At 40.2% G+C, this 14,452-nt stretch overlaps 1 protein-coding gene and 1 long non-coding RNA gene across 2 annotated transcripts; both read left to right on the top strand.

Annotated features, from left to right (window-relative positions):
• Positions 1 to 406: 406 nt before the first annotated feature.
• Positions 407 to 1,210, top strand: LOC5563916 (histone H3-like 2). The gene is made up of 2 exons (XM_001648187.2): positions 407 to 674; positions 734 to 1,210. Exons 1-2 carry the CDS (start codon positions 500 to 502, stop codon positions 1,156 to 1,158), a joined length of 600 nt encoding a protein of 199 aa, XP_001648237.2. The 5' UTR covers positions 407 to 499; the 3' UTR covers positions 1,159 to 1,210.
• Positions 1,211 to 11,080: 9,870 nt separating this feature from the next.
• On the top strand, positions 11,081 to 11,924 carry LOC110679392. The gene is made up of 2 exons (XR_002502447.1): positions 11,081 to 11,352; positions 11,413 to 11,924. It is a non-coding gene; the product is annotated as an uncharacterized LOC110679392 (long non-coding RNA).
• Positions 11,925 to 14,452: the final 2,528 nt, after the last annotated feature.

The following is a 14,452-nucleotide window of genomic DNA, read 5'->3' as shown; positions in this document are numbered from 1 at the left end:
GAAAATATTGAAAATCTATCGATAAATGGCTGAATTATTAGTATTCAAAATCTTACATAATTTCGTGACGGTCGCAAACATTTTAGATTTTTAATTGACACCCGTATATTGCCGTAAGACGAAGTTAACGTAAAAAAAAAAAAATGCAGCGTCGCCTGTGGCACCGCCAGTATTTGCGTTATATCTTTAGAAAATTTTCGTCCAAACAAACCAATCCAATAAAATCAAGTTTAAAGGTGCTACGGAATTAAGTTCACAATTTCGTCCGATCAAAATACTATGCAAAGAAAGATGTCGAATCATAACATTTAAGATATTTCTGGTTGAATTCTTGAAACATTCGACTTCAAGTTATTCGACCAAATGCTAGTAATCAATAGCATGCCATGTTTTTTCCAATGATTACGGTTCGAGTATGTGAGATTTGTGTTTTGAAACATTGCACCTTTTGATCCTTTTTTCCGGAAGATATTTTAAATTATAGACAACGTCTTTTAACATGCCAACCGGTGGCTCATCCGATTTCAACGATTCCATATCGGATAGAGTGTCTTCCACTAGAATTGATCCTGTGCGTATATCAGACAATTCGAGCCGTGAACGCCGAGCGACGCGCCTTCGGAGGCAGAATGCATTTGACATTGATAGTGTTGACATTGACCTAGAAGATCCAGGTTCTTATTACATAATACTTGCTTATTCATCCTAAACTGAATCACTTCTCCTTCTGCAGCATCCGAATCACCAAGCACCGTGTCTTATGATCAACCAAATTATAGCGGAGGTGAATCACAGCTGACCCGAACACGGAACAAAAGTCGTCGTATCAATCGATATCATCCCTTTGACTTGGCTATCCGACAAATTCGTCAAATCCAAAGCACTACCACACTTTTGATTCCCAGGCAACCGTTCGAGCGATTAGTTCGTGAAATAGCTCAACCCATGGGGCCAGAGCTTCGTTTCCGAGGCGAGGCCATAGATGCACTTCAGGAATCGGCAGAACCATATCTGATCCATTTGTTCCAGGATTCAATTTTAAGTGCGCTTCATGGGAAACGTTTGACCACAATGCTTAGGGATCTTCAGTTGGTCATGCGCATCCGAGAAAGAGAGCAACAGAGGAAGGCATGTGACATAAATGAGATGGAGTATTGAATGACGTTGTGTTAAGATGGTGATAAATAAATTGTGTCAGCGTTTTTTTATTTTTAAAGCATATTGGCATTCAGAAGCACGGTAGCGTAAACAATTAATGAACGATGTATTTTGAAATCTTAAATATATTCTGTTTGAAAGCTATGGTAAGAGCACCGTAATTTCCCATAAATTTTAATTCTCATTTGGAAAATAACGAATTGTACCTTCCGAAAGTGCACAAAATCGCCCTTATGGAGGCGTTCAGATATGCATCAAACTCACATCAAACCAACATGCACATTATGTTTCTGGTAAACATTAGTAAGTAAATAGAATTTGATAGATTCCAGTTCACCAATCTTAAAATATGTTTTGCAATTTTTCATCGTCATAGACTTTCTTATCCCCTCTACCAGCAGCTTCATTTTTTAACCGAAAACAATATATTTAAATCGCTATAACTTCTTAGATTCTTTACACCATTTTGTCACAAGTTATCAAAAAACTCTTCTTGTTCAAGAATCCGTGTCGATATTAATCATTGGTGATTTGATGTTGAAGATATTTCGATGTTCCTTGGGGGACAGACATTCTCCATATAAAATGACTCTTGCGGCCATTTTGTTTTTAATCAATTTATTTAACCTTTCGGTTGTCGCGCGAATTATTGTATCGCGTTTAGTTGCGCGTTGTACTTACTGAACAACTTTTCCGAAGACGCCATTCTACTATATGGTCAGGATCCTGAAATATCTGCAAAACAAAAGTAAAAAATCCATGTCCACTAGTGCACCTAGCGGTAAAATTCCGAATTAAATGTGGTACCATCAGATAGCGCTTCATCTTCAGAACAACTTTAGTGAAGACCCCAAGCTTCAAAATCTGGATTTTGAGATATACCAATTTCAATCTGTAGTCTACTCGAACCATTTATAGTGCGTTCATTATTATGCGACTTCTATGTACATATGTTGATTTTACCGCATTATGAAGGGTTATACTGGAAACAAAAACTGTCAAGTATTGTCCTTAAGAAGATTCTTGAGGAATACATTTTGGTTTGGTATTGATAGTTATCTTTGTTGCAAAATGATAGCATATAAATCACACAAAGTACAAAAGCGTGGCAGCCCGAAGGTTAAAAAAAGAAAATGTGGATTACTAAATACCAAGTAATGAGGAGCCGCTCTGAAAAATCATATAAATCGGTTAAGTATTCTTGGAGATGTCTGAAAAACGCAATATGATGTTTTTTGAAGTTTTCAATATTTTTATTTGGTCAGCATGCCAGAAACCTAAATGCTCATTACTGAAAAACGGCTGCACCAAATTGCTCCATTTTTTTAACAACGTACTCTCATTAATGAATTGCTCCAAAAATTGAGTTTCCGAATACGATAAAGGTTCTGTAGACTGAGAAATTTACGTAGGTTATGGCTACGCGTCGGTCCCCCAAGGAAAAAATGTTGTAGGCAAATTATTGCATGACTCGATTTTTACAGCACTCGTCGTACTTATCCAACTCGGCAAACCTCGTTGAATAATTCGTGCCGTAAAATCATCATTCTACAACTTGTTGCGCATACCATAATTATATAAAATTTTGGGTAGACCAATACCTTTATCATCGGATAATACCTAATTGTTGTATAATGCTTAAAAATGTTATGCTACACGGATAAAAATCTGATTCCCACACTATGATTTACAAGTCATGAAATTCATAAATTGGTTAGGTCGTGATATCAGGACGACAAATCATGGTTTCTGAAGCAGTGTTGGCCAGACTCATTTCCCCGAAATTCGAATTGTGAAGCCATGAACAGTTATAACTGCGCGTTGTATTCCTGAGATGGAGGGGGAGGTGGTTGGGCTTGAGTGTTGCACATGGGATCCGACAGTTTTGATCTCGGTGGGCCGCAATTCAAATTTCGGTGAAATGATTCGCACTCACTCACTCACTCATCTCATTTCACCGAAACTTGAATTGTGGCTCTCTGGGATCAAAATTGATCGATTTTGTGTGCAGTACTCAAGCTTAACCATCTGCTTTTCTATCTTAGGAGGGTAGAGCATGGTTGTAGTAGTTCGTGGCTTCGTAGTTCGGAAAATGTTATTTTCGGGGAAATGAGTCTGAACAACACTGTTCTGAAGTCATAATCATGATTCTTCATAAACGTACATCCAGAGCGACAGCACAAAGCGATGCACTTTGCTTTAAGTCATTCGCATCGATCACCAATAAGTTATCACGATAGATTGGTACTGTGGTAAAGTACGTGGCTCTCAATCAGAAGGTTCTTGGTTCGAACCTTACTATAGCAGTTTTTATTTTTTTTTCGTTTTCCTTTTATCGGGTTGACTGACAGATTTATAAATAGATCCGAAACGGATGCGCGAGTCATGATTTTCGGGCATACGATGCATGATTTCGAGCACTCAGCTGCAACTTGTGTTGCGTTACGACAATCTGACTCATGATATCGTGAGTCCAAATCATGGTGTATTTTCATAAGATAAAAACACACTGGAATCATGATATCCGGGTTCATAATCATGATTTTGGATTCTGATTTCTACCCGTGTATAGATAGAAACTAGTTATGAGTTATCAAAATCTTTCATTGGCCTAGGACAAAAACTGCAAACTAATAAAGCAGACACAAATTTTATAGCATTTTCTATTAGGTAGATAGTCTATTTGTTAAAGCATTGTGCATGAAATTCCGAAAATATTTTAAAAACAATCATTAGGTATTCCATTGAAGTATTTCCTCAACAATTATTCAAGGACTAAAACACCACCAAGAGTTTCTTCATTCTTCGCTCCAGGGGCAGATGAGAATTGCCATCAGGTATTTTTCATAGTATTCTCTTTCAAACTTGCCCTAAATATTTAGAATAAATCTCACATGAAAGTTTATATTAATTTCCAAAGAGATATCTCACGATTGTTTTTTTTTCAGGTATGAAATGAAGGATACTGTTTCTGCAGAAAATTCTTAAAGATAAATATATTGAGTCCATATCACGCACAATGTATGGATCTTTGAATGTCCATCGACAGCTTCAGTAAACCTTTCTGCTCTTTAATTTGTTTTTAATCCGCCATGAAACAATTTTCCTTTCGCGTTCACTTTTTAGCTCTTCTGAGTTCAAATTTTTGAACTGATCAATGTTCAAGCCTACTTGATCTCTCGTTCAAAAATTTGAACTGTAACGCAAACTGAACGCGTTCAAATGCAATACTGCCGAACAGTGAGGCAGAGTGGTTCAAAAAATCGTTTTGGCTCCACACCGCTCATTCGATTCTCGATCAAATTCTGAGTGTCCTCCCAAAATTTGAGCGCATTTGGATGAAAACTGAGACTGCACAAGCCCTTCAAAGTTTATATGGGAATTACTATGGGAAAAGCAAGCAATTAATTCAATCGATCATAGTGTTTGCCCATGTGCTCTGAACCAAGAAACGCCTGGATCCCAGAGATCGAGCTGAGCAATCCAACCACGATGGCCCAATGGCTCAGCAGTCAAGTGACGGCCACCAAAATAGCGGAGAAAACCAAACGGCTGGTCATAGCTACAGTGACATGACCAATCGTAGGAAGGTCGGAGTTGTTCCGAAACACTTTCCCACATCCCATCTTTCCACGACTCAGCTTGATGCTCTTCAGGAGGCCCTGCTGCTAAAAGTAGAGAAACAGCGTAATGAGCCGATGAAACCAAAATTCTGCAACCTGCTCTACAAGTCTGGATACATGGTCCTTGTCTGCAAGGATCTCGAGACTGCAGACTGGGTAAAAGAAATAACTCCTTCACTCATCCCTTGGGAAGGTGCCGAGTTGGAAGCAATGGACGAGGAGAAAATTCAGCGTCCAGAACCAATTCGTGCGTTCTTTCCCCAAAGTGCGAAATACTGTGATGAGCGCATAAAAACGCTCATCGAGAGTCAAAACAAGATCACAACCTCTAGTTGGCGTATTCTCCAAAGAAGCACACCAAACGATATCCATGTCGAGTGGATATTTACGGTTGATGGGCCGTCTATGGCGAACCTAACAAAATCCAACTTTATCCTCAACTATCGCTTTGGCGAAATACAGCTGAGAAAAATAAAGGGCAAAACCACTCAGTCGAACGAAAATTCAACTAATAGGGTGCCCCAAGAGAAATCTAAGGCAGCCTCTATCAAAAACCCACAATCAAACCCCATTAAAAAGGCCAGTCTGCCTGTCTCTAAAGATTCAAGCTCCAACCAAACTCCCAGCTCTAACGGTGGCAGATTGGTGCCATCTAAGAGCAGTGGATCTGGTAAAAGATTGAATTCGACTACAGAGACAAAAAAGGCTGGCCTAGGGAAGAAGATTGACAAACACGAACACCCGAAACATCATCCAAAACAAATACAAGATGATCCGCAGCATCCAAAGAAGAACGACCTCCGTCCTGGAAACTGCGGCACACCTAAAAATGACTAAGATCATTCAAGTGAATCTCCATCATGCTCGAAGCGCAACGGATGTGCTTTGCCGGAGATTCACAAAAGAACTGTTCACTGTGGCTCTTATCCAGGAGCCATGGGTCAACCAATCTCGAATACAGGGTATTCATGTAAACTCATGCAAGTTGGTATATGATGACAGCCAGCTCTCTCCAAGAGCAGCTATTCTAATACGCAATGACACTAAATGCTTTCCAATTACAGAATTCATTAAACGCGACATCGTAGCAGTCAGGGTGGAGGTTCCTACCGCTAGAGGGAAGGCTGATATCGTCATGGTCTCGGCGTATTTTCCAGGCGACGCGGAAGATGTTCCTCCTCCAGAGATTGCTGCGCTAACCTCTTACTGTGAAACAAAAAACATTCCCCTTGTCATCGGATGTGACGCGAATGCGCATCACACTGTATGGGGAAGTACAAATATAAATCCTCGAGGTGAGTACCTTTTACAGTTTCTATCCTCAAACAACATAGACATATGTAACACAGGTGACAAGCCTACATATGAAAACGCCATACGACAGGAAGTGCTGGATCTGACTTTATGTAGTCAGTCCATCTCCCACAAAATAACAAACTGGCATGTTTCTGATGAAATATCTATGTCAGACCACAAACACATAGTCTTTGAATGGGAAGGGGGTCTAACTATTGCAAAATCGTTTAAAGATCCTAAGAAGACTGATTGGGAAACCTATTCAGCCACTCTCCGATCCGAAGACTACATCATAAATCCTAATATCAAAACAGTTCTAGAGTTAGAAATGGCTTCTGACTCTATACAAACTAAAATTCTTAATGCATATCAAGAAAGCTGTCCGACTAAAACTGTTAAGTCGAGCAGAGATTGAAAAGCTTAGGAAAACGGCACGGAGGGAGTTCAACCGTGCCAAACGCTCTACTGATTGGAGCCTATACCGAAAGGCTCTGACAGACTACAACAAGGAAATAAGGCTAGCTAAGCGGAAATCATGGGTCCTCATGTGTAAAAGCATTGAGAAGACTCCCGTAGCTGCCAGACTTCATAAAACTCTATCGAAAGACCACTCCAATGGTCTGGGAACTCTCCGAAAGACTGACGGTTCGCTCACTGTGGATCCCACAGAAACACTGAGTGAAATGCTGAGGACTCACTTCCCTGATTCAATCCCTGAAGCGATCGTGAACGCTAATGGCAACAGACATGGCGTCTCTGGTCAACAAGAGCTCCTGTCATGGGACTCAAGTACCAAAAGAGACGCATTGAAGGTTGCCAAAGAAGCCTTTACGCGAGCAAGGGTGGAAAGGGCAGTGAGATCCTTTGAGCCATTTAAATCTGCTGGCATGGATGGAATTTTCCCAGCGCTTATCCAGAAAGAGGAGCAAACGCTTATTCCTCCCATGATAGAGATTTTTAAGGCCAGTTTAGTCTTAGGACATATTCCAGATGGATGGCGTCAAGTTCGAGTTGTCTTTATCCCGAAGCCGGGAAAAAAAGACAAAACCAATCCCAAAGCATACAGACCGATTAGTCTGTCGTCAGTGATGCTTAAAATAATGGAAAAGGTCTTAGGAGAGTTCATAAATTCAAAATTTATGGAAGCAATGCCTCTTTCCAAATACCAATTCGCTTACCAAAGTGGAAAATCTACGATCTCAGCATTACACATGCTAGTCAACAAGATCGAGAAAACATTTCATGCAAAGGAAATCGCCATCGTGGCATTTCTTGACATTGAGGGTGCATTCGATAACGCTTCCTATTTGTCTATAGTGTCAGCAATGCATAGGAGAAAATTTGACCCATGCATTGCTACCTGGGTACATGCTATGCTAGCAAATCGCCGAATCTCATCCGAGTTGAGCGGATCGTGCGCCACTGTCATGGCCACAAAGGGGTGTCCTCAAGGAGGGGTACTTTCACCTTTGCTATGGTCTCTAGTGGTGGATGATCTACTTAATAGCCTGGAAAAAAGAGGATTCGAGGTTGTTGGCTACGCTGATGATGTTGTCATCATTGTACGCGGCAAATTTGAAAGCGTTGTCCTTGCAAGAATGCAATCAGCTCTCGATTACACGCTCTCCTGGTGTCTGAAAGAGAAACTGGGGATAAATCCTTCAAAAACTACGATTGTTCCTTTCACAAAGCGCAGAAAGGTACAGCTGAAACCTCTTTTCCTTAATCAAACACAATTGGTTTACTCAAATGAAGTCAAATACCTTGGCATTACGCTTGATGCTAAACTCAATTGGAACACACATCTTCAAAACATGGTAAATAAAGGTCTCAATTCTCTGTGGGTCTGCTCAAAGACCTGTGGAAAAAAAGTGGGGCCTAAAACCTAATATGATCATGTGGATATATAAAACCATCGTTCGGCCTAGAATAGCCTACGCTTCCCTTGTTTGGTGGCCAAAAACAAGCGAGGTTACGGCTAGAGCCAAGCTGAACAAAATCCCACGCGCCGCGTGCGTCGCCATTACTGGTGCAGTTCGCAGCACCCCTTCATTCGCCCTAGATGCAATGCTTAATCTGCCCCGGCTAGATCAATTCATAAAGCTGGATGCTGAAAAAAGCGCTCTGAGGCTAAAACGATCAATAAACCTTCTGCCAGGTGATTTAACCGGTCACCTAAGCATACTAAACGAATTTTCTATAAATCCAATTGTAGAAAAATGCAGTGACTGGATGGAAATGGTTGTGAATTATGACATATCATATACGGTGTTCATTCCTTCTCGCCAAGAGTGGCAAGAAGGTGGACCGAGTATTCCTCCAGGCTCAATCAAATTCTACACTGATGGATCGAGAATGAACAATCGTTCTGGATCTGGAGTGCACGGACCAAGAACCAAAATCTCTGTCCCTCTCGGACAGTGGCCTACAGTTTTTCAGGCTGAAGTGTATGCTATCATTGAATGTGTGCAGCTCAGCATAAAGAGGAATTACAGAAATGCCACAATCTGTATTTTTTCCGACAGCCAAGCAGCTCTTCATGCTCTGAAAGCTTACACTTTTAACTCAAAATTAGTGTGGGAATGTGCTCTTGCTCTAAAAACCCTAGCCATCCGCAATCGAGTTAAACTATATTGGATCCCCGGGCATATGGGTCTAGAGGGTAATGAAATTGCCGATGAGCTAGCCAGGAATGGATCGGCCAATACATTCATTGGTCCTGAGCCATTCTTTGGCATATCAAACTGCTCACTAAATATTGAACTGAACAGCTGGTTGTCCAGGCAAATTATATCCAATTGGAAAACAGTTTCCAATGCGAATCAATCTAAAAGATTCGTCACAATTAATTCGAAACAAACATAAAAACTCATTGGTCTCAACAAAAGGGACCTCAGCACCTACACCGGTCTTATAACTGGACACTGCCCCAGCAGATACCATTTACAAAAGATCAGAGCCATCCAAAACCCAAATTGCCGTTTCTGTAGTGAAACGTGCGAAACCTCACAACACCTTCTCTGCTCCTGCAGTGCACATATACAACGAAGATCCAAAATATTTGGCAAGCCCTTTTTGGAGCCGGCCGATATTTGGAACGCATCTCCCAGGGAAGTGGTCGGCTTTATCAGGCTGATCGTACCAGATTGGGGGATTCACAATGCTGCAACTTAGGACTTCTGCCCATCAATGGCAGATGGCTAAAAGTTCAGTCACCGCGCAAAGTATTCCGGTGGCGTTCCCGCCACTGAGGGTCTTTGTAAAAGCAAAAGGGTATATCACAATAGTTCTAAAAAAATGGACGCAGTGATCTCACACCCGACAGAAGGAGGATGTGCTCTTGAGGATTAGAGCTACGTTGATGCTGTGAGATACAATCATCAGCTACAACTTTGCCGAAGACCGTTTTTAAATCGGACGACCCAGTAATTAGTTATTGATTTTTTAATGAGTTGTAAAACTTTGGCTTTAATTATTGGGCTGTTCTGCAGGCATCACTGGCCATATGCAGTGAAACATAGTAGCCATGATTTGTGCATGCTATCTTTCGCGCCAGGTGCAGCAATGTTGCCTGTTCAGAAGTAAAATAAGCACCGCTGAAGAATTTGTGACTAGGGTAGGTGTACCAGTTATGGCCATAGTGGTTCCCTATTTCGCCATACGTGATATCTTGAATGCCTTCACATTTTGAAAAATCTTTTGTGTTTTAACAGTAAGATAAAGGATAAATCTTGATGTTAAAACATTCAGAAAGATTAAAAATGTAAAAGTTATCCATATTTTGCATATGGCCAAATAGGGAACCACTATGGCCATAACTGGTACACTTTCCCTAGATATAAATCAATAACTAATTACTGAGGCGTCCGATTAAAAAACGGCCTTCGGCAAAGTTGTAGCTGACGAATGTATCTCACAGTATCAACGTAGTTCTAATCCCCAAGAGCACATGGGCAAACACTATGATCGATTGAATTAATTGCTTGCTTTTCCCATAGTAATTCTTATATAAACTTTAAAGGGCTTGTGCAGTCTCAGTTTTCATCCAAATGCGCTCAAATTTTGGGAGGACACTCAGAATTTGATCTAGAATCGAATGAGCGGTGTGGAGTAAAAACGATTTTTTGAACCACTCTAGTGAGGCATATCAAAATCAAAACACGATTATATCAACTTTTGATATTAATATCAAGGTTTGCTTTATTCAGATATATTTATGAAACGTGTTCTGAAAACATTCCATCATAATAACATAATTATAACAAAATCAGTTTTAATTCACTTTCAATACATTAAACAGTAGGGGTCTGAGATTTATGGCTTCAATCGACATTGGATTTATTTGACTCGACATTAACCCGACATCGGCTCAACTACATTTTGATCACCGACCCGACACTGACCCAACTTCAACTCGATGTCAACCTGACATTGGTCCGACATCGGGTACAATTTGACCCGACATATCAGGTGGGCCAATATGTTCTCTTTGTGAACTAATCGGCCCTCCATGGAGACATAGACGTCTATCCCCCGCCTTAGACGACCGTGCACTGATGGGTGGATAGGCCCTGAGAGAGAGGAGACAGCTGGCTTAGATTGCGAGCTCCCAAAAGTCAAGGGAACCTGTCATTAACTGTCACTGGAAAACCGCACATTCGAAGGGCAGAGCGTGAAAAACCGTCGAAATTTGGCCAAACTAAAACTGGATATGATTGTGAATTCAGGTCGTTTTCCTGTGATCTCGCATATAAAATCGTAGATTATTTAAATATTGTCGATTAAACTCAAATTGATATTGAAATTTTTAAATTTTATGATTTTTTTGATGGCAAATGGAATGTGAAAATGGTTTTGACCCAGTTTTTGCTCTCCGAACCATTGTGCACAACCCAAACATGAGAAGAAGAAATCAAAGAAGCCAAGAAAACAAGCCAGTTGTCAGTGAGCTGTCTCCTCTCTCTCAGGATAGGCCTATCATAATGCCTCTACTGATATTATTGGCAGATTATGAAGCATGCCATGAAATATCAAGCTATAACTTCCCGAATTTTCAATGACATTCAAACTTTTAATTTTAATTTGAGTAAACGCTGTGAAAATTAAAGCAAATTTTCATATAGCATGGTGATGGGTATATGCTCATCAGATTTTGACGCGTCCGTTTCGGACAGAGCGAGTTCCACAAGAATCGTTGCAAACAATGCTCGTGCACGTCGATTCGCACGATTCAGGAGCCGAGACAGTATCGATGATGATAATGTTGAAACCACAGGTACTAATTGTGTTAAACTGGCATTATTAAATTTGAATGTTAACATTTCTACTTTTGCAGCGTCGGAATCATCAAGAACAAGAACTTTTGAATATTCAAATTTTAGCGGAGGAGAAAGGCCAAAAGTGCGAAACAGAAATCGTCACTTCAATCGATACCACCCATTTGGATCTGTTCGACAAAATCACCAAAATACACCGGCCCACTTAATCCTTAGGAAGCCGTTTCAGCGATTAGTTCGCGAAATAGCTCAACCAATGGGAGCGGAATTCCGTTTCCAGAGTAAAGCTATGAGAGGATTGCATGAAACTACTGAAACATTTTTGATTCAATTATTCGAAGATACAAATTTGTGTGCTCTACACGCAAACCGTTCGACTGTTAAGCCTGATGATCTTACGCTAGCCTTGCACATACGAGAAGAACAACGCTATTTGAGAGCATCGGAACCTGATGAGGATGAGTGTTGAAACTTTTCTAAGAATCATGGTAGTGAAGAAATATGATACTGTGATGAGTTGTAGACAGATCAGTAGTAATTGAAAAATTGAAAAATAAATTATTGAAATATACAATACTGTTAAAAGCAAAACTGTACCTTATCGAAAAATTTAACTTGGAAAAATGTGAGTCAAAGTTTAAAGTTAAGAGCCCATAGTTAGAAACCTGAGTTGAAAGTCCATACAAGTCTTCAAAATTTAAAATCGTTATATGTACGTATTAGATTTTTCCTCAGAAATACCTTAAATAGTAGAAATGCGAATAAAAAAAGACTAAAATGATGTAAATGATTGTTATGTGTATCAAAAGTTTTATTGAAAATAAATATGCCTTCATTGTTTAGTGTGTAACACTCTTCTTGTTTTCCACAACTTTTATATGCAATATGTGATATTAAAAAAACAGTCACGAATTTTGACGAACTTCCTTCCAAAAAACTGGGTTTAAAACCTGTCAAAAAATAGGACTTTTCTCCGGAATGTGCGCTTTTTATCATCAAAATCAGCAATCAGTTTGACGCATTAGACAAATTTTCTGAACATAAAATCCAAGCAGCCTCTAACCCAGGCTTTTGAATTGTGAGGATACAAAGAATGCCACCAATCGTGGTCAGTTATTCCGAATTTGGAAGATTTAAGCAGAAAACCTTAAACTCCATGATGGAAATCTAGGTTTCCTTCAAAATCGCAAAAAAGGAGACTACCCAGTAAACACAAACTCGTATGCGAATGCGCATAAGAGTACACAAGTGGAGGCGATATACGTACATGCGCCATAAGGTTGCATGCAAGATGTACGTATATCGCCTCCACCTTTGTACTCTTATATACCATCATATACGATGGTGTGTTTACTGGGTATAGCGTAGGTCTCCACTGTTTGAAAAATTTGTCCGTAAATTCCCATTGGCTGATGCTAATCAAAAATCTTTTTAACTATCATTTAGCTATTGACGTGAAATATTTCTCATTTTCAGTCGCAAATCTAGTTCTATACGTAAATACTGATGCTTCACAAAGGCAGTTTGTATCTTACATTTATAAATGTACATTATCGTTAAAAAGGTGTAACATTTTTGCCATATTCTATCTTTAATTTTATTTCCAGTCGAACCGCTCTGCTAGAACAAATCTGCTGCAATTCGATAAAATTAAACATTTATAATAGACGTCTCTGGCACTGACTGAAACTTTCCAAGTTTATACGTGCAGTCCACTGCGCAAAATTGTGGAATGGAAAGTTGTAGCTTTTCAGTTGGCGGTTGCCACCCCAAATCTGTCTATCTCCCGAGGCGGTGCTAAATTTTGCTTAAAAATAACAAAACCAGTTGGTACGTTTAAAACCCCCTTCTTCCTCTAATTGCATATGCTGAACAAACTGCTCCACCACATCCTTACGAGGTGGAAACTAACTTTATCCTGGCCGGGTAATGGGTTCCTTGCTTCTTCCTGCCAGAAAAGCATGTTCTTGACTGAACGGTATGCTTTGGTTTTTCGAAACCTCATACACATTTACTTTGGGGTCATAGCACTGCTGGTGGCAGTCAGAGCAAGTGAGGAAAACGGTACGGATATAAGTTTTACTAGTGGGTTTGAACTTGTGCAATTGCCCCGGAATCGACTGACGACGCTTGTGCCGTTTACCCGCGACTGGATCTAGGTTCGATGTGAGCAACGATGCCAGGAGTACAAATTTTATGCTACCACAACATCATCTACTGTGCTGCTTTCCGCTACCTCTCTGCTACAAAAGAGAGTGGTAAACTCTTTCGGTTATCCAGTGGAGCATTTAGCAACCAAGTTTCCCAAAAACCAACACTACTAGTGGCACGGTAAAAAATCAGCACGTTCGATTGAATAGATTGATCACTTGACTCAATTCAAAACACAAATCACCATGATTTGAAGAGTTTCAACTTTGGATTTGCTCTACTGTCTCTAGAACTAGACTCTGAAGTGAAAAGTCGTTGATTTTGAACGTCATGTCTTTTGTATGAGAGCAAACATTGACAGCTCGTTGTAGAAAGTGATTGAGATCAATTCAATCCGTTTCAACAGATGCGAGTTAGTGTCGAGGTAAGACACTGAACTTGCAATCCGAAGGTTGGTGGTTCAAATCTGGGTCAGGCGGAAATGTTTATTTTAACCTTTTTTTTATTTCAAATCAAAACATGCAACGTTGAATTCAAGTGCTGTTACCTTGATTTTGTCAAGATTCAACAGTAGTGCAAATCCAAGTGCAGAACTATTGATAGCATGGTGCCTATTTTTTACCGTGGGCATAAAGTGCATGCGGGGGAGCTCGCTCGATGTGCTTCCTGGCGTCAATATGTACTTGCTACGTTAGGAGTTTCGGATACGCTCTGGCAGTGATGTGCTTTGAAAGGCACCCGCTTTGAAGCCGATGCCACGGTATGAGAGGAGCCGTAAATGATGAAAAAAATCACTTCAACATTGTACCCACCATTCGAAAGATATGATGTCCTAACATCCTCTTCTGCGGGATCCTAAATACGTGTGCTGGTTCTTACAGCAGAACTGTTGGACATAAGTCTCGAACGCGCCGCTATAGCCGTAGATGCTTTTTAACAAGTTTATTC

The sequence above is a fragment of the Aedes aegypti genome, chromosome 3 (assembly GCF_002204515.2).
Source record: "Aedes aegypti strain LVP_AGWG chromosome 3, AaegL5.0 Primary Assembly, whole genome shotgun sequence".
Taxonomy (NCBI): Eukaryota; Metazoa; Arthropoda; class Insecta; order Diptera; family Culicidae; genus Aedes; species Aedes aegypti.
The sequence above is the reverse complement of the archived record's forward strand: the minus strand, read 5'-3'. Positions and strand labels throughout refer to the sequence as shown.